Source organism: Urocitellus parryii, chromosome 6 (genome assembly GCF_045843805.1).
Source record: "Urocitellus parryii isolate mUroPar1 chromosome 6, mUroPar1.hap1, whole genome shotgun sequence".
In the NCBI taxonomy this organism is placed as follows: Eukaryota; Metazoa; Chordata; class Mammalia; order Rodentia; family Sciuridae; genus Urocitellus; species Urocitellus parryii.
This window is the reverse complement of record NC_135536.1, coordinates 179325090-179351778: the sequence shown is the minus strand read 5'-3', so window position 1 is coordinate 179351778 and position 26689 is coordinate 179325090. Positions and strand designations below refer to the sequence as shown.

At 58.5% G+C, this 26689-nt stretch overlaps 1 protein-coding gene across 1 annotated transcript in view; it reads right to left on the bottom strand.

Moving 5' to 3' along the window:
• Positions 1–5930, bottom strand: part of Vstm2l (V-set and transmembrane domain containing 2 like) — a 30877-nt gene extending 24947 nt beyond the window's left edge. The window contains exon 1 of the mRNA XM_026383139.1: positions 5810–5930. Within this exon, the coding sequence (XP_026238924.1) occupies positions 5810–5930 (121 nt within the window). The remainder of the gene's footprint in view (positions 1–5809) is intronic.
• Between the last annotated feature and the right edge of the window lie 20759 nt (positions 5931–26689).

Sequence of the window (26689 nt, the reverse complement as noted above, 5' to 3'; positions counted from 1 at the left end):
CCGTCTTGCTGAGGGATCTTGGAGAAGGATTTTAACTGGGGTGGGGGAGGTGTGGAGCCGAGGCCCAGAGACCTCCGTGATGGCTTTGAGGAAGGAGAGAGGCACAGCCGTGGCAAGGGGACCTGCAGGGCCTCCTCACCCCACCTGACTTCTCTGCAGCACTGGGTACCAGAGGGGCCCACTGGGGTGGGCCGTGAATTCCACGATCACCAAACAGGCTGCGGGGTAGACGTCCTCTCCCAGCGAGACCACTGTCCCTTCTCCTAATGGAAGAGTCTCCTCAGGGTCAGGGAACAAGGCTTGGCCGCCTGAGCCCTGTGGTGAGGCATTTCCCATGCCTCCCCGGGGCTGGGCCCGGGAGAGGTTCTGGCTGCGTGGCGTTCCACGATACACAGGGATTCCGTATGAAATCAAAATCACTTGAGTGTTTAAAGATGCATCAACTTGGAAGCAGCAGGAGTTTCAGAATTCACCCTTGAGACCCCCGGCATCCGCTCATTTATTTCCTGCCACCACCCTCAGCGGGGCATTGTGCTGGTCCCAGGACGCAGGGACTCTGACCTTGGCTGCCCAGTTGGCCCCAGACTCCCTCTGGAGCTCAGCCCCTGGACTCCCGCGACCCAGCTGCTGGCTTGGCTCCTAAGTCCTGAAGGGGCACCTTTCTGACGACGCCCTGCACCAACGCCACTCTGCACACCCGCGCCTCTTCTCCTTCCAGCTTGGGAAGTAGAGGGCTGTGGTGGGAGGGGGCTATCGCTCCCAGGTGAGGACCACAGAGGTCACACAGGGCCAGGTCTTGGGGCCCAGCCTCGTCCTCCCACCATGACCAGGCCTCTCCCTCTTCTTTTCTAAACTCAACAGCCTTAAGAACGCAGGGCCTACAGCAAGACTCCTGGGTTCATACCGCACCCCAACACTTGTCAGGGGTGTGACCTTGAGTCCATTCTCTTCCTCCATACACTGGGCCTGGGACTGTCCTCTCTGCTCAGGGTTCTTGAGCCAGTCCCATTGAGCACTGGCAGGACCCTCAACCAACCTGGGCTCCCGACTGAGCACTGAATCGCCATTTGTGCAGGGTTGATAAGGTGACCCCCGGTGCCACGCAGGACTGCCCAGGAGAGTCTGGGTACATGCCCCCGTGCCCTAGGCCTCAGGCCTCCCATCTCAGGACCCTGAGGGGGCCTCCATGCTTCACTCAGGTGTTCTATCTCCTAACCCTAGACGCTGTGGGCCAGCAGGGACCGTTACAGGCTCCCTTTGCCCTCCCTGCTCATCGGCCACGGGGAACTCTGCCCCCCGCCATCCTTGCTTGTCCCCATATCAAGAAGCAGAGTTCCTTGTGCCCTGCTGACCACCTGCAGCTGGCCCTGTTTGGAAAGAGGCCCTGGGAGCTGCTGCTGGGCACCGTGTCAGAACCAATTGGTGTGAAGGACCTGGGGAGACCGCCGGTGAGGGCCGGTTCCCCACAGGAGGCCTGGAAACCCGCAGCCCCGGGCACCGTGTTTACGGGAGTAATTGATAGAATAATCACCAGCGCCCGGGACGAAGACCGACACATTTTTAACACCATAACCTCTGCAAGACAGGACTCAATTTTCTCCATCTTCCAGCCACCAAACTAGCCGGCTTATTGATGGCGAGACACCAACAGTTCGGTGAGGAACGCAAGGAAGCCAGGGTCATTTTTCAGCACACAGGCTGCTTGCCAAATGGCCCGGGCCCCCTCCTCCCCCGGCATCCCGCTGCTCCCTCCTGGCCACCGACAACCTCAGGCCGGTGAATCACTCAATGGACGAAGCGCCAGGCCTCGCCAGGACCTTTGTCTGCACTGGGTGCATTAATAATTGAAGGTGCTGGCCTGGGTGTGTGTGTGTGTGAGTGTGTGCACACGCATGTGTGGGATGGGATGGGAGGTGGGGGTGGGGGGTGGGCTGCTGCAGGGGGAGGCTTCCTGGGGCTCCTCTTGGGATCCATACACCTACCCCGTCTGGACCACTTCTCCCCGTGACAGCGAAGCCCCTAGCACCAGAGGATCGCACCCCTCCACCTCCCAATAGGTATGGGTGAGACTTAAGGCAGGGGCTTCCGAATCAGGCTGGAGCTTATTAAAATGCAAATTCAAACGTCCTGTCAATAACCACTTTGACCACTGGCCTTGGGGGGATCACCATTGTAACAAACTCCCTGGGGGTTTCTGAGGGTCTGCAGAGATCCTCACAAAGACCTGCCTTGTAATCCCAGTGACTTGGGAGGCTGGGGCAGGAGGACAGCAAGTTCAAGGCCAGCCTCAGCAACTTAGTAAAACCCTGTCTCAAAATGAAAAATAAAAAAGGGCTGGGAATATAACTCAGCAGTAAAGCACCCCTGGTTTCAATCCCCAGTACCAAAAAATCAAAACAAACCACATAAAACATAAAACATTTTTTAAAAAGAGAGAAAGAAATGAAACCCACTTCGTGGACACCTGCCCTGGATAAAATCTGGAAGGAACACTAGACAAGGAGTCCAGGCCGGCAGCCTGTTTTTAAGGTGCACGTGGCCTCAGCAAGATCTGTCACCTTTCTGAGCTGCTGTTGCTTCTTGGTGAAAACTGCTGCTTTGACAGTTCCCCAGGGAGCTGGAGGGGGTGTGCTTGGATCAGGGCTGTGCCGGGGAAGAAGTTTGTCACAGGTCTGGGCCAACCTGCCTCCAGGCTGTCCTGGAGAAGGCAGGTGCAGAACCACCAGTCACCTTCCCTCTGACATGGCTCTCCCACTCTCCATACAGACTCTGTGACCTTGGACGAATCAGTGACCCCCCACCAGCCTCAGTTTCCTCCTGTGCCCCATGTCCTCCCAGGAACGACTGCAGGCCGACTGGGTCCATGCTGGCAAGGAGCTTGGTGGCACCTTGCACATAGTGACAAATGTGAGCTCCCTTTCCTCCCACCCTGCTGTGCTCTTGGCCATGAGCTATCCCTTTCTGATAAGGAAAATCAAAACAGCTGCCATGTCCTGAGCACCTACTGGGTGCAGCCCCCGACCATCACTGCTGCGCCTCCAAAGTCGACACCTTGAGGACCACACACCACTCGTTCCTCCTGCCTTGACACAGCCCTCTTTGAAGGGGGTTGGGTGGAGGTAGGAGGGAGATGGGAAGCAAGACAGATGTCCTTGCGGACCCACCTGGCTGCAGGCTCTCCCTGTGACAAGCCCCAGGGCAGGCAGTGGAAGGCATTTGCCCGGTACCTGGGCTGGGCTCAGATGGAGTTGGGGCGCTGAGCAGCCGACCTCGCGGTGGGGTCAGTGAGCTCCTCTCCGGGAGTCCCTGCTTCCAGCCCCCACCCCAACCCCAGAGAGACACCTTTCCCGACCCAACCACATTTCCCGAATCAGCTGAGGACACATGGAGCCCAGGAATAATGAAACGATCAGGCTCCAATCTGCTAAACAGCAATTTCGGAGCTTTTTCAGCACACACAGCTTTTATCAAATTGGTATTCTCCTCCTGAACACAAATGGCTTATTAGACATGACCCACTTATTCGCTGCGTCTCACTATCATTAATAACAGTTTCTTTTTGTGATTAAGTGAGTGGCTCCAGACCCTTCCTGTGGCGGCGGGTGCTTGGCCCGGCACAGGGGTAGCTGTGAGGGCTCCTCGGCAGCCACTACTTGGTGACTTTGAACCTGGCAGTGTCGGGGGAAGGCAGCCTGGCTCCTGCAGAGCAGCCTGGCCTCCCCATTTCTTGAGGGACAGAGGGGGAGTTTCAAGCAGGGCCACTCACTTGCCCAGAGATGCACATGGGGTCCGGAGAGAAGCCAGGTTCCAGCCCCTCTCCGTGGAGCCCCTCCCCTGCTTCAGCCGGACTGCTCAGGATGCCGATGGGAGATTGCAGTTAGGGGGCAGAGCTGTGCCCCCTCACCATACATGGCACCAGGGGGCAGGCAGAGCCTGTCACACAAAGGGCAGAGCCTGCTTCCTTGGGAATGAAAGACCCATGAGTCTGCTGCCCCAAAGACAAGATGACCTAAACCTAGGAGCTCCAGGGCTCATGTCTCCTGGGACTGCAAATTCAGGGAAGTCCTTCCTTGGAAAACCCTCCTAGCAGAAGTTCCAACTGTGCCAAGGAACTGAGCAAGCAAGGAGGGGAGGGGAGGAAGGAATTCCCAGTTCCCCGTGAACGGGAGGGAACCTGACAGGGAGATGAATGTCCTGAAGAAAGCATCCTTTCCGCTTGACAGACCCTGGGGCCTGTCCTGACTCAACCACTCTCTCACTGTGTGACCTTGGGCAATTCCCCTCACCTCTCTGAGCCTCGGTTTTCCCATCTCTAAGTGGAGATCAAAATAACCTTTCCCTGTTTACCGGGACTCCACCCAGATCAGTAGCAAAAGGTAAGGGGTATGAAGGGGGCATGAACGATACAGAGCAAATTCCATCTCATGGAGAAGCAGAAGGGTGTGGGAGGTCCTGGTCTCCCCAAAACAGAGACCCTGAGAATGGCTTTGGAAACCCCTCCCCCTGGAGCAATCCCATTCATGCGTCATGTCCCAGAAAGGCCGTCCCTGGTTATCTATCCGACGCCACACAGTCTTCACTTGTCCCCATCGGAGGAAATCACTCAGCTCTCTGACCTCTGTGCAAACCTGCCCCAGCCACGGGCACACAGTGCCTAACATGGGTGCTCCAGTCCCCTTGAGAGATGCAGCCCTGCAGGGGACGGATGGGGAGGAAGAGTCTCTTCTGTGTTCATCCATGTGCTGTCCCCTACACCTGAGCCTGGTTCAGAGGGACAGGGGAGCCCCCAGAGCTGCCTGCCTCAGACCGCCCAACTCTGTTGCCAACTTGGGCTCCTCTGGGGTGAGCAGGAGCTTCTGACACTTGAGCAAGCAGTGCTGGGGACGCCTGCTTGCTCCCAGCTCCCACAGTGGCTGGAGTTGAGGTCTCCCAGTCTCAGACCTCTGGGGCCAGGACTGGGGATGGGGGCACCTTGTGGAAGAATGGCAGGGGGCTTCTGCTGCCCCAGAGACAGACAAAAGCAGCAGGAATTCCCCTCCCACCCCCTGCCTCTGGCTGGAAGCAGCAACCTTAACTACTCCAGTGTCTTCAGGGAGCTATCAGGAGGCTTCATGCCTGAGATGTCACCCACCTGAAGGGGGAGGCTGCCCTCAGGCTAACAGGTCTCAGAAGATGGTCCCCTAGGTCTATAAGGGGTAGGATGGAGAGGGAGGGGACAAGAGCAGCTGGAGGTGAAGCCTTCAAAGGGGAAAGGCAGGTAGGCAGAGAGGGGTGGGTGGGCAAAGTGCGTGAACAAGTGTGTGTGTGTGTGTGTGTCCCCATGTGTCTCCAAGCAGACAGGCAAGAGTTGTGGCAAAGCACCGTGCCTGGGTGCCAGCTGGCAGGGTGTGAGCCCACCGGTTCAGCGCCTGATGTGTGTAGTGGGCATAAGTATTTATGAGAGAGGAGGGAGCGGGGCGTGCGGAGCTGTGGGAGGGCAGTTGTGGATGTGATGTGGCTGCGAGTGTGTCCGTGGCTGTGAATATCTGTGGGGTCGTGGAGGTGTGTGTATTCGTGTGTGTGCGTGTGTGTGTGTGTGTGTGTGTGTCGGGGGGCGTTTTCTCCGCGACAGTGGCAGTGGGGGTGCGCTCCGGGCGCCCCCTCCTCCGCAGGGCTGGCCAGGATGCCAGGGCGGGTCCACAGACCCAGCAGGGGGAGCCCTGGGACTCCCGCCACCGCCGGGTTCCAGCCTCGGGGCGGCCAAGTTGGAGGCGCGCAGCCCGGGGTGGGGTTTGCTGGGGAAGTCCGTGGGGGCGGCGACCCAACTCACCGTGGCCGGAGACGTGGTTGTCCCAGGGCGCGTGGCCGGCGGGCCGCGTGGCACCGCCGAGTTGCAGGAAAAGTGCCAGGTAGTGGAGGGCGCCCAGCGCCACGGCGAGCGGGGCCCCCATGGTGCGCGCTCGGGCCGGGGGCGCCGCCGCCTCACATCGGGGCTCAGGAGCCCTAGAGCCCGCGCCCGCTGTCCCCTGCTCTGCGCGGCCTGGCTGCTCGGCTCCCGCCGCTGCCCCTGCCAGCTGGCCCGGCCCGGCCCGGGTCCCGGCTCTCGCCCGGCTCTGGCCCAGCCCTGGCTGCGGGTAGCGAGCGCACGCCCAGCCGGCCGCCTCCGACTGCGGGACTCTTCCCTTGCGCGGAAGGCCACTCCGCTCGCGCCGCCGCGCCGCACCCCCTCCTCCCACTCGCTCCCGCCCGCCCCGAGGAGGCGGCGGCGGAGGGATCTGCCGCTTGATTTATCATCAAAGTTTTGCCCAGGCTGGGATTTTTAAAGCGGTACTCTCAACTTTCCCCCGCCCGGGAGCGGGGGTGGGGGCGCGATCCGGAGGAGGAAGCACCCCGGGGACCTGGTTCCCGCAAAGCATAACACCACAGGATTCAGAAATGAAAATACTATCCAGCAGGAACAGGAGAAAAATCATTCCCTCTGCCGCCAGAGCCGGCGCGCTCAGAGGGATTCCTTAACTTTGCCAGCTCGCTGGTGCCAGGGTCAGGGGCAGACGGGGCTGCAGGTGGGCGAGGTAGGACCGAGACCCGGGAGACCCGGTTCCAGCACCTTTGGCTCCGTGTGTGAGCATGTCCGGATGTCCACCTCAGCGTCTTCATCTGAGAAATGGGGACAAGAATAGCTGCCTCCAGGGGTCGGGGGAGGATTCGAGAAATCAGATAAAGCATAATATTGCTTACATGCCACCTCCATAGTTACCACTGTTGTTTTGGACTCAGGGACTCAGTTTTCACGTCTACATAATGGGAGTGAGGCACCGTTAGCGATTTCCTTCTAGCTTAGAGGTGCTGCGCCGCCTACGCAGTGAGTTGGATCTCCCCCTTCTGGGTTGTAAGGCTCCCTTCCCCGGACTGATGAGCCTCGCTGGGGTGTGTGCGAGTGCATCTGGGTCGGGGGATGGAGGTACGCCCATTCCTAAGAGCAGGCAGCCACTGAGATCCCCTGATTCCTTCCTCGTGCCGGGGCTGTTAGAACAGACCCTGAGTAGAGAGAGAAGGTCAGGAAGCACTTTGAATCAGAGAAGGAGCCTCTTCAAGGTCCCAGGAGAGAGCTGTCCTTTGCCCTTCCTCAGCCCTCTGCCAAAGCCAGACGTCTCTGCAGCACGAGGACGGTTCCCCGTCTGGCTCTGTGATGCGAGAGTTCAGCACCCTGGACAGACTCTCCCATGTCCCTTCCTTCTCCCGCCCAAGGGCGACCCAGATGGCGGGCCGGCTCCCGGCTCCAGACCACAGGTTGATCCAGGATCGTGCATCGTGGACAGCGCCCTGAGTTCGAGAACGCGGTTAGAGCCTGCAGGACACAACGCCCCTCGCCGTCTTTCCTCTGACTTCGCATCCCTCTCTTTCCAATATCATGGGGGACAACACACTTGGCGGGGCCTGTGGTCGCCAGCAGCAATTCAGCTCTTTCAAAATTAAGGACAGCGCCCCTCCAAGAGTCGCGCGCCTATGAGCACTGTTTCAGCACCACGGACAGCTGTCACCGCCTCGGCCGACAGGCTCTTCCTTCAGCACCACGGATAGATCCCGCCATTGCCCCCGCCGCTCGGTCCATTCATTGGAGGGAGGAGCCGCTTTGTGCCCAGTGACTTCTAATCGTCTTCGCACAGAGAAGTGGTAGTTCGGTCATCCTGGGTTGGACAGGAGCCATGGACTCTACAAAGTGCTCATTCATTTGCTTGAACTTCCCTGTCACTCATTGTAAAGATGAGGAAACCGAGAGTCTTCAAGATCACCTCGTAGTGTCAAGACTGAAACCCAGCCCAAGGCCTCTCCAGGAGCCTGGTGACAACTGGGCTTGAAACCCAGGGCTTAGTCTTCTACTTTGGGCCTACAGGGGGAGAAGGACAGGGTCAACGGCAGCACACTGCTGCTCTGCTACTGACCTAGTGGACGACCTCCAGGGATCTTTCTCTCCTCTGAGTCTAGAACATGGTTAAACACTGTAGCCTCTAAGGTTCCTTCAAGGACAAACTTGGAGGGACTATATGACTTTGGAAAGGTTGTGATGTAATGGCTCTTTCCCCTGCCAGCCATGTTTGTGAGATGGTGACCTCTCTTGTTTGTGTGCAGTCTCAGCCTCACCTCTTGTTCAGCCCTGGGCTCCGGGCTCTGCTCCCTCCTTCAGCACGATTATCTTCAGTATGTCCTTCCCTTCTCATTGCTCCTCCTGTAAGGGCCTCCCCCCCCCAGCTAGCTGCCTCTCCCTTTGGCAAAGGTCCATCCATCCTGAGTCCCACGCAGAAGAAATGTCTGCTGCCTTCTTCCCGGTCCCAAGCCTCCGTTCCATCGCTGAGAACCCAGCACCATGCTAAGAACTTTAATTATCCCACTTAATCCTCAGAACAATTAGGCCACATGGAGTAGGACATGTTGTCATAGGTGTGATCTCTAGAGCCTTACTCTGAGTTCCGAATGCTGCTATGTTACCCTAGACCTTAAGGTAACACAGCCTAAGGTAGCACTTACTAGCTGTGTTACCTTAGAAAATTTGCTTGGGCTTTCTGTGTCTCAGTTTCCTCATCTGTAAAATAAGAATAACAATACCACCTTCACAAGATTATTGTGAGGATTAGATGAGTGGCTACATGGAAAGCACTTAGAACAGTTCCTGGCCCATGGCAAATCCATGATGTCCTCATAATCTACAGATAAGGAAATAGAAGCTCAGAAAGGTGTATCTTGCCCAAAGTAAGGCAATGATGTTTTAGATGTTCCAGAGCCCATGTTATCAGGCCTAATAGCTGAGTACCTCTTATTCATGCCCCTCCCTTAGTAGTTTGGAAAAGTAAGACCCAGAGAGGGTGAGGGATCTCCTCAGAGTCACACAGCCAACCATACCAGAACTAGGCCCTCGTTCTCTGTCCCTGATCTAGGGTTCTCATAATACCATACTGTACCATTTGTATTGTCTACAGCATCATCTAACCTGCAATTTACAGTTTACAAATCACATTCACATCCACGATCCCACATAATGCACACAACAACCCTTGAGGCCAATCTTATTGCCTTCCTTCTTTTAGAGGTAAGGAAAGGGGAGCTCAGGAGAGGAGGTAACCTGCGCAAGGTTCCACAGCAAGGTGGCGCAGAGCGGAGGTGAAAGGACAAATCTTCATGCCGTGCTCCTCGCCTGTGTAATCCTCTCATCCAGATGCAACCTGCAGACACCGTGGAAACTCGAGAGTCGTGGATGCGGAAGGTAACCAGAGGCTGTCCCAGGAAACCGTGTGGGGATTCACAGGGGTGGCTGCCTCTAATCGTCACTCGGGAATGCTCTGGGAGAGAGTAAGCCTCCTGTCCCTGGAAGCAACTCACAAGCATCCAGCCGTCACATGGATGCCATGAGGCGAGTATCACGGCTGCTCCCTTACACAAATGGGCTCTGACACCAAGTCACGTATTTCAGCTGGCGAAGATGATAATTCCAAGTTGTCCCAAGCAGGGGCTCTGGCCCGGGTCCTTACTTTTGAGCACGGCTCCCTGGAGAGTCCCCACCCTCCCGTCGACTCTGGGAGGCCGCCCCTCCCTCCCCTCCTTGAGAGGTGTCATTTGAGCCCTGTGACTGTGTCAGTGGTAACAGCCGTAAGATTTGTCCTTTTAATCCAGAATCAATAACAAATTTCATTTAAAAATAAATTAAACCAGGCATTGGAAATCATTCACCGTGAGGGCCCGGGCCCTATAGAGCACCGTCTAAATGGCTTCCTTTCTATCATCTATCAATGCCAGGAGGGGGAAACACCTGAGCTGCCTGATTCATGGAGAAACTACTTAAATGTATCAGCCCCTAACAATGAGCAATGGAAGCCCGGAGTCGCACCTTTTAACACACCAATAACATGTGGAGCGAGGCTTCATGAGAGCTTATCGGGGATCCCATGGTCACTGGCTTCGAGGGAGCCCATTTGTAAGGGGGAACAATGGCTTTAGTATGTAGCTGCCTAATTTCCAGAATGCATTACTGAGCTCCGAGGAGTAATGGAATTCCATTAAAGTCTTATCTGCCACAGGAGGGTATGAAACCGGCAGGGAAATCCAGACTTGGCACAGACAGGCCCAAAGAGCACCAGGGCTGACCCCAGAAGGTGGGGGAACAAGCCCAGAGGGAGGGGGGCAGGCGGGGCCCCGGATGTGTGAAAATATGTGCATTAATAGGGCTCTGGTTTCCCACGATTACGTTTACATCAGCGAATAAAACCTGGCAATAAAACATCAGAACTGCATCTCAGACAGCATTCCCTTTTACAGCCTGGTGTATTTCACTCATTATAACAGGAGGCAGGGAGTGCGAGGTGTCCCCATTTCTCCCCCTTTAATTAAATTTCCTAAATTACTGCCCACGATTTGGATAAAGCAAAAGACTTACAGCTCCACTAATCGTCATCGAGGCTCCCCGGCCCCTCACAGTGGTGGCCCTGACTGTACCAGGTTCCAACATTATTAAAGTGAAATACTATGGGTCTGGCCTGCCTGGGCTCTAGTTGGTAAAAGGAGATTCAGTCTCGGGAGGGAAATTGGCTCCAGAACTGGTGTCGCCGTCCCCTTTCTATGTGAGCTTGATCTTGAACTTCTCCTCTCTGAGCTTCCCAACATCTCCTTCTCCCCAGACAGTGATCTTGAGGGGCTGAGAATTGATCTGAGGCTGGACCAATTCGGGGGTACATCTGTGAGAACTTGAGGAGCTCTATAAAAATGATTAATGCCCAGGCCACACCAGAGAGATTTTTTTTTGGGGGGGGGTATCTAGGCTTGAACTCAGGGGCACTCACCCACTGAGCCCCATCCCCAGCCCTATTTTGTATTTTATTTATAGAGAGGATCTCACTGAGTTGCTCAGTGCCTCACTTTTGCAGAGGCTGGCTTTGAACTCCTGCCTCAGCCTCCTGAGCCACTGGGATTATAGGGGTGTGCCACCCCACCCAGCTCACTCCAGAGATTTTGACACTCTTGGTCTGGGGCAAGGTGAGGGTATTGGGTTTTTTAAGAATTCCCAGGTGATCCCAGTGGACAGCCAAGGTTGAGTACCACTGGTCTAGAGTTTTGAAATGTCCCCAGGCTGTAGAATCTCCTGGAAGGCTGATTGTGCCTGCAGAGGCCCAAGCCCCACCCCTGGGGGTTCTTTCTGTGCAGGTGTTGGGGTCTACAGGATTCAGTGGGCCACTGTGAGATTCCAACGGGGGCAGAGACACCCAGGGTCCTCCTCTCCTGTTCCTTGATTTGGGAACACCAGCCTCTTGGAATGAGGGAGCCACCTGCCCGGACTCTCCTCTGGAGCACAGTATAGGACCTGGGCTGGGACTCTGCTCCCCTCTGATGACTGGTTTCCTATCTGCTCCCCTTGAAGCTGGATAGGAGCCTGAGTGGCCTCTGGAGATCGACCACACCCTGAGCCTCCAGATTGTGAGCTCTCTGCCCTCGTGGCCCATCCCTGCTGCAGACCCAGTCCTCCCTTCCAGCTGGATTCTGGGCCTTCACCTGCCTCACTACTGGGCCTCCCAGCAAGGCCCTCTCCAGGCTAAGGGTCATGCCCAGGCTCAGGGGCCAGGGGCTGGGGGAGGCCATCCAGTCCGGTGCCTGCCTCTGCCAGATGGGCAGCCCATGAGGACTGGGAGGACCTCCCAAGGCTTTTCTTCAGGATTCCAGCCTGAGTGGCCCATCTAGACGGACGACATCAGCTACAACTTAAACTTTTTTAAAGAATCTTCATTTGTTAACAGAGAAGTCATCAATCTGCCACCATGGTCCCCAGTGTACAGACAGGGAAACTGAGTCCCAGAGAGGAGTGGTGACACAGCCGAGGGTCCCACAGGGAGGGAGCTGGCAGCACCGAGGACCCCTACCACTGGGCAGCTCCTCCAGAGACCCCCAGCCCCTGAGATTCCCCTGGGGGCCCCAGAACAACAGAAAGTCAGTTCTCACAGGTGAGTTTGTCTTTCAAGTCTAAAAATTAAGGTGAAAGCAAAGGTAGGCTCCATTTTGAGGCCTGTTCTCTTGGCTTGGGGATGGCTACCCCCTTGCACATGCAGAGGGAGGGGTGGGTAAGAGAAGCAGGGATGGGGGGAGGGAGGGAGGGAGAAAAGAAAAGATGGAGCTTTCTGGTGTCTTCTTACAAGGACACTAACCCTATCAGGTCAGGGCCCCACCATTGTGACCCCGTTGAACCTTAATTACTTCCTTATTCCAAATGCAGCCACACTGGGAGTTGGGGCCTCAATATATGGATTTAGGAGGACAGAAATTCCATGGATAGCAATCCCTCTAGGCCTTGACCCAGCTGCTCTCTACCAAGGCTAGAGAGCACATGCAGCCTGTGACTGAGTTGTCCCAGCAAGAATCCTGATGGAACCTCCACTAGTGGCAACCAGGTACTTGTCAAACGCAGGTTCTCTGCCAGTGACAAGGCCGTGCTGTGGGAGTGCTTCAAAGTCCTGAAGTGGCTTCAGTGGTGTGGTTGGTGCCGGTCTCTTCTTGGTTCTAAGATCCGGACCAACCCTGGCCATGTGAGCTGCATGTGTGATTTAAAATTTTCTAGCAGCTACAAGCTACATTAAAAAGTAAAAATAAACAGGTAAAATTAACTTTAATAATGTATTTTTATAGCCCAGTGTATAAAAATATATCATTTCAACACAGTTGTTGTTGTTGTTGTTATTATTATTTTGGTACTAGGGGTTGAACCCAGGGATGCTCTACCACAGAACTACATCTTCAGCCCTATTTATTTATTTATTCACTGGTCCCGAGGATTGAACTCAGGGTGCTTAATTACTGAGCCATATCACTGGCCCCCCTTTTTAAAAAAAATTTTATTTTGAGATAAGTTCTAAATAAGTTGCTTAGGGCCTCACTAAGTTGCTGAGGCTGGCTTTGAACTTGAAATTCTCCTGCCTCAGCCTCCTGAGCTGCTGGGATTACGGGTGTGTTTCGAAACAAGGATTCTAAGTTTCCCAGGCTGGCTTCAAACTTGCAATCCTCTTGCTTCAACCTTCCAAGTAGCTGGAATGACAGGCAAGTGCCACTGCACCTTGCATCATATAAGCATTTTTTTTTGTACCAGGGATTGAACTCAGGGGCACTCAACAACTGATCCCCATCCCCAGCCCTATTTTGTATTTTATTTAGAGACAGGGGCTCACTGAGTTGCTTAGCACCTCACTGTGGCTGAGGCTGGCTTTGAACTTGCGATCTTCCTGCCTCAGCCTCCTGACTGCTGGGATTACAGGTGTGCACGACCGCGCCCGGCCATATAAGCATTATTAATGAGCTATTTCCCATTCCTTTTTACATACCAAGGCGTTGGACTCTGGTATGAATTTCACGCTTACAGCTCATCTCAACCTGAGGTACAAACATCTTTGCCTGTGCTCACTGGCCCCGTGCGGCTCGTGACTGTCTTACTGAAAGGTGAAGAGAAGACTTGGGCTGGCATCTCCTTGCCCCCCACAGAGGAAGGAAATGTGCATCTATTGAGCACTTACTGTGTGCCAGGCACCCAACTGATCACATTAAATCCTCACGCAAAAGCGAGGATGTTCCCCTATCTTATAGCTGTGGCCACTGAGGTTCAAAGAGGTGAAGTGACTGGATGAAGGCCACACCAAGGTCCCCTGTCCCAGGCTCCTGAGGTCGGAGTCCTCAGGGGGAGGCTGGTAGAAGATAGGGCCTCAGCCTTGGCAACCAGAGCTGGGCTAGTTCGCGTGTGCCCATGACCCTGGGGGCTGCCTCCCTCCTGTTCTCCCTCCTGAGTTCAGGCAGGTTTGTGCAAGGGCTTCCCAGCCTCCTCCATGCTTTAGAGAGGCAGCAGGGCCCGGCCAGGCTGGTGCCTGCCTTATCGCCATTTTAATTAAATAACTGTTTGTGCAACCAGTCACTGAGAGCCTGTCCCCGTCATCAGCTCCCCATAGGCAAAGATGATGCCCTTCTGGTTCCCTCCCAGCCCGACGCAGCTCCCGCCAGTCACCCTCCAGGTCTCCACCTGCCACTGCTGGAACTTCTCCCCTTGAGGGACCCAGCACCTTCAGAGGTTCCCTCCCTCCATCTCTGAAGGGCACTGTCCATCACGAGAAAGAGCAGCCCCAGGCCTGGACTTGAGACCCAGCTTGTCACTGTCCTGCTGCAGGCCCGGCACACAGAGGGTCCTGGCAAGGATCAACTGGGGAAACTGGATCCGCCGCAGCTTGGCAGCCTGCAGGTCTGCGTCCCCAGGGCCGCAGCCGTCACTCACTGAGGGACTAGGTCGCTTCAGGCCGCGCAGTCAGTGAGGACGTGTGTTCACTCAATCCTTACCATGCCGAAGGGTGGGTAGGTGCATCCCCATTTTATAGATGAGGAAACTGAGGCCCAGGGAGGTGCCAGCTGGGAAGTGGCAGGTGCAGCATCCAGTTCAGATGTCCCTGATTCCAGATAGTGACATCCTGCATTGGCCTGGAGCTGGCCACTGACTGAGCACCTGGTTACTTGTCCTTGAAACCTCAGAGTGGCCCTATGAGGCTGCAGCCCAACATCCGTGATTTACCCCAGAGAAGCCTGAGAATCATGGCTGCAGAGGTGCACATCAGGTGACATGGCTGGTGGCCACCAGGTGGCCTTTCTGTAGGGCCTGAGCTCTCAACCACAGCAAGGAGATCAGTTCAGCTTCAAGGGAGTTGTTTGGGGGCAAGACTTCAGCCCAGCGACAGGAGAGGGTCAGGATGCCCACCCTTTCTGCTGCTGGGATTCTGTTTCCCCACTGGCTGGGCCTGGGAGTCAGGAAGGCCACGCCTTGTGTCCACTTCCCGAGTTCCAGGTCCCTTCAGGCAGCAGTCCTCTCTGTGCTGTGTTTCCCCGTCTCTAAATTAAGGGGCACAACTTGATCACCACTGAGGGTTCTGTCCAGCCTCGAGGGGCAAGAAGAAGGCGGCAATAGTGACTGACCAAAGGATCCAAGCTTCCCACCCAAACCCTCAGGGCAGGCTGACGTCCTCCCACTGAGCGAAGGCCCTGTAAAGCCAGAGCTGCCGCAGGGAGTCAAGGGAATGACTTTCTAATGGTGAAATTCTAGGCAAGAGCCGGGCCTGTAATCCCTGCAACTCTAGAGACTGAGGCTGGCCGATCGCAAGTTCAAGGCCAGCCTGAGCAACTTAGTGACCTCCTGTCTCAGAGCAAAAGACAGAGAAAGGGCTGGGCTCTGTCTCAGTGGTAGAGCACCCCTGGGCTCAACCCCCAGTTCAGAAAAGGGCAACAGGAGTGGGGTGCAGAGAAGGCTGGACCCACTTGACCCAGGCTGGGGAGGGGCCCTTGCGGGAGTGGCGGCATCCTGGGGTGGCTGGGCCCCTTCTATTAATGACCTCCCGGCAGACTCGGATGGAGGTGCCCAGTGATGACATGCAGATGGCTGGAAGGGCTCCAGTCCTTCAGGGAACTCGCCAAGGCCTGTAAGTCAGGCCGCTGTGGCCCAAGGAGGGGATAAATTCCCCCCTAATCTGGGAACACCTCCAGCTGTGATCCCAAAGGTAGTGCACTTTGGGGGTTTTCTGAGTCTCGCCTCCACGGGGGGCACAGAAGGGTGTGGAGAGCAAGCCCTGGAGCCGCTGGCTGCGCTCCGCCCCTGAGAAACCAGGCTGACTCCCCGGCCAGCTGTCCAGGAGAGAGTCCCAGGACCACATGCGCATTCTCATTTTCCTGTCCATCAGCCCACTATTGACCGTCCATCGATTTCTGCTCTTTGCCCGTGGGGCGCGGTGGTGAGAACTCACTGCTGGGTTCGAGTTCTGCCCCTGTGTGGCCTTGGGCAAGCGTCTGCTCTGAATCTCAGTTTTCCCGTCCTGGGAGGGGTGTGCCTCCCCCCACCCCCAAGCCCCAGGCCTTGAGCAGATGGAACAGAATATCGGCACCCGTGGGGCAGACAGGCACTGGGCAGCGACTTGAGGTGTATCATCTCATTTAAACTGCCCCGAGGTGGCCACCGATTTTCCCATTTTACCAATGGATAAACCAATCGGAGGGGTCAAGGAAGCTGACCAGCGCCGTACCTTGGCTTACTCTTGCTACTTTACCCACATCCACTGCACTTTTCCTCCCATATTCCTGTGCACTCCTGTCCCCAAAGTCCCACCCCCTTGCCTGCGATTGCAGGATATGGCCCCACCTGGGTCCACAGGCTCACGACTATGTGCCGGACAGAAGAGGGCTCAAGCCAGCCTCACCCCATCCCAGCTGTGGGGTCCTGAGGACGTTACTCGCCTTTCTGAACCTGTTTCTTCATCTCCAAAGTGGACATGACGCACCTGCCTTATTGCTCCCCGAAAATTAAATGAGATACGCAATAGAAACCCGTCCTCAGCTCCTGGCATGCAGGAGAAGCGCAATAAATGTGAGCTATTGATTGGTTTGTACTTGCTCTCTCCAGGATAATCGATAGCTGTCAGGGACTCTAGATGTTTTCTTATTGCTCTCTCGTTGTGTGGGTGGGGAAACTGAGGCCCAGGGAAGGGCAGAGACTTCTGAGGCCACGCATCACCTGATCCAGGCAGACATGGCCTGGATCTCAGTCCTCCACCCTGTCCTTCCACCACAGTCCTCCATCCTGTGCCCCCACTGACCAAAGAAACCGGAAGCCCCAGCTCTGGTCAAGAAAGAGTCTGGGAGGCCAATAGCCCCAGGGAGGCCGCCTCTGACCCAAGGTCCAGTGCGCATCCTGCGAGCCCTGGTCCAGCCCTGGCCTCAGCGTCTGCCGCCTCCACTACTCTCCTTCGCTGCCCTGACTCTCCCGGCCCCCGATTCTGAAAGCAAGTCTCCAGGTCACCACCCCTTTCTCCTGCGCTCCTGTCCCCTCAGCTGGGCGAGGTACGCGCAGGGTGGTGAAGACGGGGACCAGGTTCCCTGTGCAGGAGCTCTCTCTGTCCCCGCCCCGCCCCAGTGAACCCGGAAAGGTCCAGTTGGTCCCTCTAGAAGCAGTGAGGGGCCTGGGGTGAGGTTGGGGGTACAGTGCTGGCCTATGTCCTGCACAAGGCCCCGGGTCCGCAGCTCTGGGAGAGCAGGGAGGGGTGGCTAGTGGATTGCTCCCGTGTGCGCGGGGGTTGGCCCTCTGCTCTGCCTCTCCCCAGCTCTGGGACCCGGGGCCCTTTCCCTCCCTGAGCTTCTATTTCTCCATCTGTGAAATGGGAACAAGATCAGCTATGGCACAAGATTTGGGTACAAGCTCACGTCTACCCCTTAGGGTAGTCCTGGCCTACAGTGGGCATGGGCTCACTGGATGGGAACGGGGGTCCCCTGTGGCTATTTGTCACCCTGCCCAGGCTGATCAGGCCTGACTTCCTGGGTCCCAGGAGGATTTAGCGGGAGTTCTCAGGGGGGAAGTGGCTCTGGAGTCAGCCTCAGCTCTGCCCCGTGGGCCCAGGCCTTCAGGAGACCTCCGGCTCCCTGATACTAGGGATGAGGCCCCCAGCCAGGACACATGGCCACTGGCGGCATTGACCGCAGCACAGGGTCTAGAACAAGAAGGGCATTCTGCTGTGCTGCTGGGCCTGCCCGGCCCCGGTTCCCACCCAGGTCCTTCTGCCTGTTTAAGGATGCGTATCGAGGCCCAGGGAAGGGGACATCTGGATGGGAGGGACCTGCACGTCACATGAATGCGTCCTAGTGAGGTGGTCAGCACCCGGGGACAGTGGTCACCCGTCTCCAGGTCTAGTCAGCAGGGACCCAGGCCCCCCCTCGCCGACCTCATCTGCCTCCTGATGGTGCCTCAGTTCCCGACCTTCCTCTCAAGTCCCGGCCTCCCTGGGGCCTCCCCTCCTCAGGACCCACAGTGCCACACCCCCAGGTCTGTCCATCCCCAAGCCTGCCCCCGAACCCTGGGACTTCTCTCTCACCCCCCACATCTCTCTGCCTACGAGCTGCAGAACCCATCCCCGCTCTGCCAGGCCGGACACCCCATCTAGCCAGGTGCTCTTCTACAGAAGCAGCCCACTGTCCTCCGCTCACGGCTGAGTGACTTCCGCCGCTGAGAGTAAAATCCAAGGAGCCTTCTCACGACCTGAGCGTCCTTACCTGACCTGGGGCCACCCGCAGCCCCATTCCCCTCGTATTCTTTTCCAGTCCCTCGAGCTGAGGGCAGCTTCTAGAATACCCCATGCTCCCTCCAGGGTAGGTGTTCTGCCCGGAGCATCTGAGTTGGCCCCAGTGACACTTCCTGGAGGGACGGCTTCTGTTGGTAAGAATCAGGGCTGCCAGTCCCTGTCCCCGCTGTGGTACTTTCAGAGCCTGGCACAAAGCTGGGCCTCAGGGGGTCTCACTGGATCCTCGAGGGAGCGTGGTGGGCAGCGGGTGAGTGGATGAAGAGAGGGAACCAGGATCCTTCTTCCTGGCCAGGAAGTGAGCTCGCTTGGGTGCTGCGGGAGGGACTCCAGGGGCCGGTCCGCAGGGCCAGGCCTGGATCTCAGGACACAGCTCTGGGGGTCAGCCTCAGCTCTGTCCTTGCTGGCCGTGACACAGGAAAGCCGGTTCAGCTCCGAATCTGCATCATCTAATCTGGAAAATGGAGGCCCAGCATCCACCTGGCAAGGGTTTGAGAAAATGCAAATGCCCGGGGCGGCTCGAATGTCTGCTCAGCCTCTGTGGTCACCTGCATACTCAGGGCAGGTGGGCAGCTTCATCCTGAGTCCAGCAGGGGCCTGGGCCCTGGTGACGGGGTCTCTTGGAGGGCTCCACCTGGACCTCACGCACCCTGGCCTGGGCCCCGGGGCCTAGGAGAAAGGCAGCCCCCTGCAGGTGCCCCTCCCCGCTCCCTCGCCCCTCGGCTCCCTCGCCCCACGCGGGGAGCCCCATCCTTTCCACGCCTCCCAATCACGGCAAACTGCCTCATCAATCATGTTCTCTCTAATTAACTTCTAATTTACCTCTTTAGTCAAATCTGTTTACAATCAGAGACAAGAAAACACGCCGCAGCCTGAGGTACGGACCAGGGGACCGGCTCTGGGGACCGTGGAGGATCAATCAACCCTTGACTGGGGTGGGAACCCCAGGCTCCCCTCCCTTCCCAGGAGGGCTGGGAGCCCCGAAGAGCAGGGCTGGGAGCCCCGAAGAGCAGGGCTGGGCTTCCACAGGTCAGCGTCCTTGCCCAGCGTGCTGGCGGCCCCCAGAGGCCCGTCCTCCCTGGTCCCCGCCTTCCCCTGCCCCTGGCCTGCTCTCCTGGACTTTCTGTCCCCTGGGGGACTCTGCACGGCCGGCTTCCTATCCCTCACGGCTGTGTGACCTCAGAAAATGGCTGGACAACTCTGAACTGGTGACCTCGTTGCAGAGTGAGGGGTAGAGTGATACCCCTCCCTGGCAGGGCCGGTCAGGGCACCTGAGTCCCCATGGGCAGCGGGTCCCGAGGGACGCGTGGACACGGAGGCAAGCATGGAAGGAGCACTGGCCTCTTGTCTATTGTAAGTTTTGGGAAACTTTGAACTAATTCCTCTTAAATTTACAGAAACACCCACGGCCTGTGTCGGGCCCTGCCCTCGGGGGCTGCAGTGCTTCCTCAGGCAACATGGCGGCTGGGAATGGGGGGTTGGGGTGGAGACATCACGCCGAGCCTTCCCGTGGGAGCCTGAGGTTTTCAGCCCCCGCCCCACCTCCTGGGCCTTGACCTGAGGCCCTCCCAGGCCCAGTTTCCAAGTCTGTAGAGGGGGTGGCCATTAATTGTCCCGGCCCGCAGGCCGGCATGTGGGGGCAGTGGGAAGGAACATGGCGGCCAGGGTGGCCATGCAGGCTCAGGAGAGCGGTCCCTTGTTCCACGTCTCCCAGGAGGGCTGACGTCAGGGCCCCCGGCCTCGAGGGGGCAGAACCCCGAGGTCTGCGGACGGTGCTCTCTCGTCACTCAGAGACGCGACCCGAGCCTGGGAGCTTGCTCCTGGGACCTCCCGGCCTAGGTGACGAGCAGGGGAGGGGAGGGGTGATGCGGCTGAGGGCGCAGCCATGAGCCCACAGTGGAGGGGGAGCAGTGACCAGGAGAGTGGAGGGGACCAAGGGGCTGCGGGAGGACAAGGCAGGGGGAATGAGGGCCTGTGACCCCTCCAGGAGCCGGGACACCCACGGCAGCCCCCTCCTCTTCATTTTCCCCTCTGCCTGGCCATAAGCCCATCCTCTCAGTTGGCTTACTCTTCTGGTCTTTCTAGAACATTCCTCTAGCTCCTCTCATGCTGCTCCTGAGGATCCCGGGTCAGACATCACCTCCCGGGTGTGGCCTTCCAGAACCCTCCCAGCACCGCCGCCGCACACCCCAGTCCCCTCCTGAACTCGTCCCCGGGATGCTCTTCCTGCTGCTCGTTCCCATCAGAGTTTCCCCCCTCCGCGAGCGCCTCGGGAGCAGGGCTCAGTGTCTGTCCCCGTCTTCTCCTGGAGCCCAGGGTCCTGCTGGCCCAGGGAGGAGCCCAGCAAACAGGGCAAGTTGAGTCTTGAACTCTCTGTTGGGTTGCTTCTGCCCTGGTGGGGACGACGGGGGTGGGGGACGATGGGGGTGGGGACGATGGGGGTGGGGGACGATGGGGGTGGGGACGACGGGGGTGGGGACGATGGGGGGGATGCAGGGATGGAATCACGCAGGACTCGCCCCCCTGCTCACAACCTGTCTAAGATGGACTCACAGGACTCTGGTGGGCAGGGACAGCGGAGCCAGCCTGCAAAGCACGACCCGACTGAGTGGGACAGAGCCTCCTGGGACTGGCCTCAGGGTGGGCTGGCCAGGACCGAGGCCCCGGGCAGTGTCCTGGCTCCTGGTCAAGCCCAGCTCTGCCCAGCCTGGCCGGGCCCTCGCGGCCCTGCTGGCAGCCTGAATGACACGTGTTTTTGGTGGACTCTTGTGATGGCTCTTGCCCTGGCCCAGATCCCACAGCCCCTTCCAGGCCCCCCTTGGCCTCTGGGAGCAGAGGCCTCACGTAAGGACCAGGAGACCCACCTCCCAGGAGGGCTGCAGGAGGGGTTGGCTCTGGTGACAGGGAGGGGACCTGTGCTGTCTCCTGCTCTGTCTGTTCCTACTTCCGTTTCCCTGCCCAGGGGTTTCTCGTTCCGGACTGAGTGACTCGGTGTCCATGGTGCCTGCGATTCGGCTCCGGTAGAATCTGCCTTGTTTAATGGCTACGGCACGGCTGCGTCCGACAGCGGCTTCTTCCCGGGGGGACAAAGGTTTTGGGGACAGAGTGGGTTGGGAGGCGACTGGGAATCCGCTTTCTCCAGACTCATGGGTGATCTGCCTGTGGCCTCCCCTCCCAGGGTGTGCCGCGGCGGTGTTGGGGGGTTGTCATATCGGGGTGGGGGTTGGACTTGTGGTGTCTGAGCTGTGACCCTGAATGCGGGGTTGACTGAGCACCTACTGCATGCACAGCGCCCCAGCGGGGTGAGGGGCTGAGCGCAGGGGACACGGTTCACTCTTGTGCTGGAGAAGAAGAGCCGTTTAAATCCAAGGTGGCATTTTTATCACTGTGTTCTTAGTTGTAATTGCCATTTAATTAGATTAATGATATTAATAACACTAATAGTGTACTGTCCTTTGTTTGGGACAATGACATTGCAGACCCACTGTCTCAAGGTGCAGCTGGCTGCAATGAGGCCCCTCCCCCCTCTGTCTCCTGACTCTGTCTCCCTGGTCACCTGGGCTGACCACCTCTTGTCACAGTGGTCTCCCTCATCAGACTGAACTGCTCCAGAGAGCTAGGGACCTGTCCTGTCATTCCCATGTCCCCTGGACATGGAGGGACTGTGAAGAAAGGATGAGTGGACAGACAGATGGGAGGATGGGCAGGTGGATGACAGGAGAGATGGATGGGTGAATAACCAGTGGCTTCCTGTCTGGCCAGGGGAGGTGACCAAATTGACTGTCCAGGGGATCCAACCTCTGCCTTTAGCCCCGCCCCCAGCCAGGTCTGGCCCTCTCCAGCTTCACGATTGCCCTCAGCGTCCTCTTCGCCCCGAGGCCTCTCCCCACTTGGAGCTGTGTTGGTGGCTTGCCGGGGATGGCGCCCCAGCGGCCACCCTGCTCCCGCGCCTCCTGCCCTGCCCTCTCTCCACCCAAGAGGCGCAGAACAGGAGGGAGGCTCAGACTCCCGCCCGGACCCCTCTCTCTGGATCCAGGCCTTCCAGGGTCCCTCGAGGGCTTCGGGAGGCTGCGGACACTTGTCCTTGGCGTCCAGGTCCCCTTCCCTGGCTCCTGCCCGCCTCCCAGGTGCCTTTCCTGTGGCTCTCTCCTCCCTTCCTGTCCCACGTCCCCTGCACAGTACTCTGCAGCCTCCTCCCCTGGCCTCCACCCTGCTGCCACCTCTGCACCCCCCCCCCGCCCCATCCTCCACCACCAGAGGTCACTTGGCCTTCATGGCTGGGTCAGAGGCCGCCTCCTCCATGGTGCCCTTCCTGATGCCCCGGGAGCATGAGCGCTCTTATGCCCCGTCGGGTCTCTGTGTCCTGACGGCATCCCCCCCACTTGGCGGCCACATTTGCTCCCCAGGACCCAGGACGTCAGGATGTGACTGACCACCCTGGGCTGGAGCTCAGGTCTCGGCCCTCGCCTGTAACGGCTGTGGCCATCCAGCACCGCCCCTTCTGGCCCTCGGCTTTCTCTCCCGTCGGCTGGGGCTGGGGACAGCAAGCCCCTCCTGGTGGGGTGACCCTCCTGACCTTGGGTCTGTAGGCCCCGGGCGCAGAGTTGACCTTACCTCGTGCCTTGGGTCCTCGCAATGCCTCTCTGGAGGTCCCTGGTCAGGGAGAGCAGCAGGGACCTCCCGCCAGAGCCTCTGCTTCCAGATGTTGCCCTGACCACTGTGAGCCCGGGCTGGGTGCTGGTCCCCAAAGACAGGATCAGAGGACATGGAGGGTGAGAGGAGCCTGGATTCTGCCCCACCACGGAGGCACTTCCCAGCCTTGCCTCCCGCTCCCTCCATCTTCTCCCTCTCCTCCCTGGCTCCATGGTTCAGTCGCTGCCATCTCCTGCACATACCCCCTGAGGTCACTTTCCCAGGAAACCCTGCCTCCCTGAGGTGAGTGGCAGACACCCAGCCACTCCCTGGGCTGCCAGGGCCTGGGTGGTCTGACCCCTGCTCATCTGGCAAACCCACCTTTCCTCATTCTGGGCACATCTGGCTGTTGCTTGACTATGTGAAGCATACACCTGCCCCAGGGCCTTTGCACTCCCTGCTCAGAAATTCCCAGCCCCCCTCGCAGCTGCTGGCTGGTCAGTCCTGCCTCAGCCCTGACAGCCCCTCTCCGAAAGGCCTTCCCTGTCCACTCAGACCAGGCTCTTCCCTCCAGCGCTTCTGCCGGGAGTACTGCTTCACCCCAACCACAGCGCAGCGCCTGGCGCTTAGCAAGAGCTCAGAAGCTATTTGCCAAAGGGTGAGGAAGCAGCTGTTAGGCGCAGGCCCCAGGCTGGGCACTGCCTGGGGGGAGTGGATGGGATGCAGCCCCCTCCTCTGCAGTCCAAGCCTGGGGAAGGCTGCTCAGAGCCTGGGCCTCCAGTCAAGGGCAGTTGTGCAGGGGGCGACCTGGGCTCTGAGGGTCCCTGCTTCCCAGGGAGGGCAGCATCTAGTCTAGAACAACCCAGGGGTCGGGGGAGGCAGGGCAGGCGGAGAGGAGGGTGTGGACGGCCGGGCCAGCCTTGTGCGCTGCACTGGGTGAGGGAGCCCGGGTGGGGCTGTGGGCAGCAGCTGGACGGCCGTTCCCTGGGGCCCAACTCCCTGACCCCCGCCAGGCCCCGTGTCCAGGCCCGCTGCTCACCCTGCCCCTACTGGCTGCCCTCGCGGACAAGTAACGATGAGTCAGCTCACAGCCTGGGAGGGAGGTGAACAAGGAAACACCGTGAGACAAGGTCAAGGGTAGTGAAGAGGGACACTGCTCAGCCCTGGGCAGCCGCCCGGCCCCGCCCTGCCTCAGCTGGCCGTAGCATCTAAGGTCCAGCCCTCATTAACAGATGAGGACACGGAGGTCAGAGAGGTGCGGTGGCTTGCCTGGGGTGGCACCGTGGGGAGCGGCAGGGCTGGGGTCAACCAGGGAGCCCGCATCCGAGCCCTGGGTTTGCTGCCCGAGTCCCATGGCTGCCGGGGAGTCCACGGAGCAGCCTGGTGGAGGCTGCTCCAAGCACCTCTTGATCCTCCCCAGCTACAGAGAGGACTTTGCTTGCAGCTGCTGTGAGCAGGAGCCTGTCCTCAGGCCTCGATCCCAGGAGGGCAAGCAGCTGGCCCCGGCCATGTCCTGTCACGGCCACTTAATGAGCTTAACTGATGACCACGGCCCGGGCAGGCTGCCAGCAGGGCCTGCCCATTTGGCCAGGCTTCCTGGCTCCACACCTTCAGCTAAGGGACTGTGGCAGTGGGGCCACGGGAGGGGCTGGCGATTCAACCACAGGCATCCGAGGTAGAGCTGTGTGGCCTTGGGCGGATTCCTAGATTTCTCTGTGCTTCCTATTCTGATTTGTGAAGTGGAAGTGGGCGTGGCAACCTAGGAAGATGCCCAGGGAGCTCGGAGACGACTGGTACGGGGTTGTCACACAGGGAACTTTCTAACCTGGTCCTTCCAAAGGCTCATAGTTTGATGATTTCTAGAAAACAGCCCCAGCCCTATCACACTGGAAAGAACCAGAAACAGGGAGTGGAGACTGGGTGGCTCTGTCACTGCGTGGGGTGGCGGGCTTCAGTGTTCTGTCTGCAGGACGGGCTGGTTCCAGGACCCCACAAGAAGGCGCCTGATCAGGTCTTGGTGTGGAGCCTGGCGTTGAGCTGATGCTGAGGAACGTAGCTTCGCTGTGGTTGCCCTGAGTTCTGGGCCTGCTGGTCCTGGGTGATGTGAGCAGAGTCACCTGGTCTCGTGGGAACGGTCTCCGCACCTGTAAACCCGGTGCCAGCCCACAGCTCTGTGGCAGGATTCCTCTGTTGAACATGGGCTCCCCGATGGGGCAGACCCAGGGCACCCCCTTCCCAGCCAAGGAGGGCAAGGCCCCTGGGTTTCGCCCACTGCTGCCTCTCGCTCCCTAGGGTGCAGGAAGGGGAGGGGAGGACCCCACTGGCCTGGCCCAGAAGGCCTCAGTGGGGAGCGGTGGCTCAGGCAGGCAGGGCTGGGGTGGGCGGGCAGATTTACTGCGCTGTTCCTCTCCCCTGCAGCGCCTGCTTCTAATGAAATTTTACGGCAGGTGGAAATGATAGGCCCCGCCAGCCCTGAAAGCACTTCTATTTATTCATTAAGGATATTTATGTACTGAGCAGCTCCCACCGAGGGCCCCACCTGACTCTGCTGGGCCAGTGAGGGGCCTCCAGGCCTAGCGCTGGGGAAGCCGGGGCAGGCTGCTCCCTGCACGGAGACCTGTTAGTCCACCCTCAACACCTCCCAGTCCCCAGCCTGGCCCAAAGCCTCGGTACCTCCCCCGGGAACAGAGTGCTCTAGCCCTTCTTGGCCATCCCCCTGCCCTGCTTGGTCTCCACACTGTGTCTCCCACAAAGCAGTCAAAGGCATCCTTTCAAATCAAACCGCACCTCTTCCTGCTCAGAACTGCCACAGTCCTGGCTTTGTCTCCTACTGGCCCCTGCCTCACCCTTAGGTCCAGCTGCCATGGTCTCTTCTGGCTTTTTTCTAGAGAATGACGGTGATCTCTGTTTCTACCACAGGACCTTTGCACCTGAGCCTCTGCTTAGACCCCTCTGTTTCCAGCTCTTTGGCTGCCAGGCTCCTTGACACCACTGAGAGCTTAGCGCAGGTCAAAGGAAGCTTATGCCTCAGAAAGGACTTCCCAGACCACTGGCCCCAAAGCCAGTCCCCTGTTCTCGGTCACCGTGCACCTTGTTTGTTCCACGATGGCCCTTGGGAATCATCCCCCACATTTGTTTCCGTGTTTACTGCCTTGGTCTGTCCCACAGGTGTGACCTCCTGGGACAGGGGTGGTGCTGCTCACAACAGGTGTCCAGTGAAGGACGGAGGGATGGTGGTGGGTGATTCCTGGTGTACCCAGAGCGGCCACAGGGACCGGTCTCTGTGCGATTCCCCAGGTTGGCCCCTCAGAGACTCTGGCTTTCAGTTGGTGACTGAAGAAGTGACTCTGAGTGTGAGGGACATCTCACGGCTCCCAGAGGGTGGGCAGGGCTGAGCTGAGGGCCCGGGTCTCCTGTCCCTGTGTTCCTGGGGGGTTCTGGATGGGGCCCCTTGGGAGCCCCGGGAGCTGTGGCTGGAGTCTGTCCCCCATGGCTTCCCCCCAGCTGCTGCCGGGGCCCTGACAGCAAAGCTCCTTCTGGGGACCTAGGTGGACCCAGCTCACACAGCCCTCCTCCTGACTGGGGCCCAAGCTCCCTCTGGGACCTGGGCACTTCCTGGAAGACCCCGAGAGGGTGCCTCTTGACCCGCCATTGGGATCTGCCTCCTCTGGGGACTGAAAGGCCTGGGGGAAGTGGGACAAGGACTTGGCCTGTCGCTGGCTCGGTGAAGCTGGACACAGGTCACTCCCGCTCCTGCACAACCTGCCTGGTGGTGTCACAGCCCGAAGCTCATGTAAGCCCTGCCGTGCACACCTCGGGGGGCGCCCGGTGAGGAAGGGGAAGTGGACGCTCGGGTCTGGTTTCCTCATCTGTGAAACGGGGTCGTGGATGGAAGTGCTTCCCTGTCAGGGACGAGGGTGGGACCGGCTCTCAGGGACGTCCTTGGCTCAGGGGAAGAGCTCACC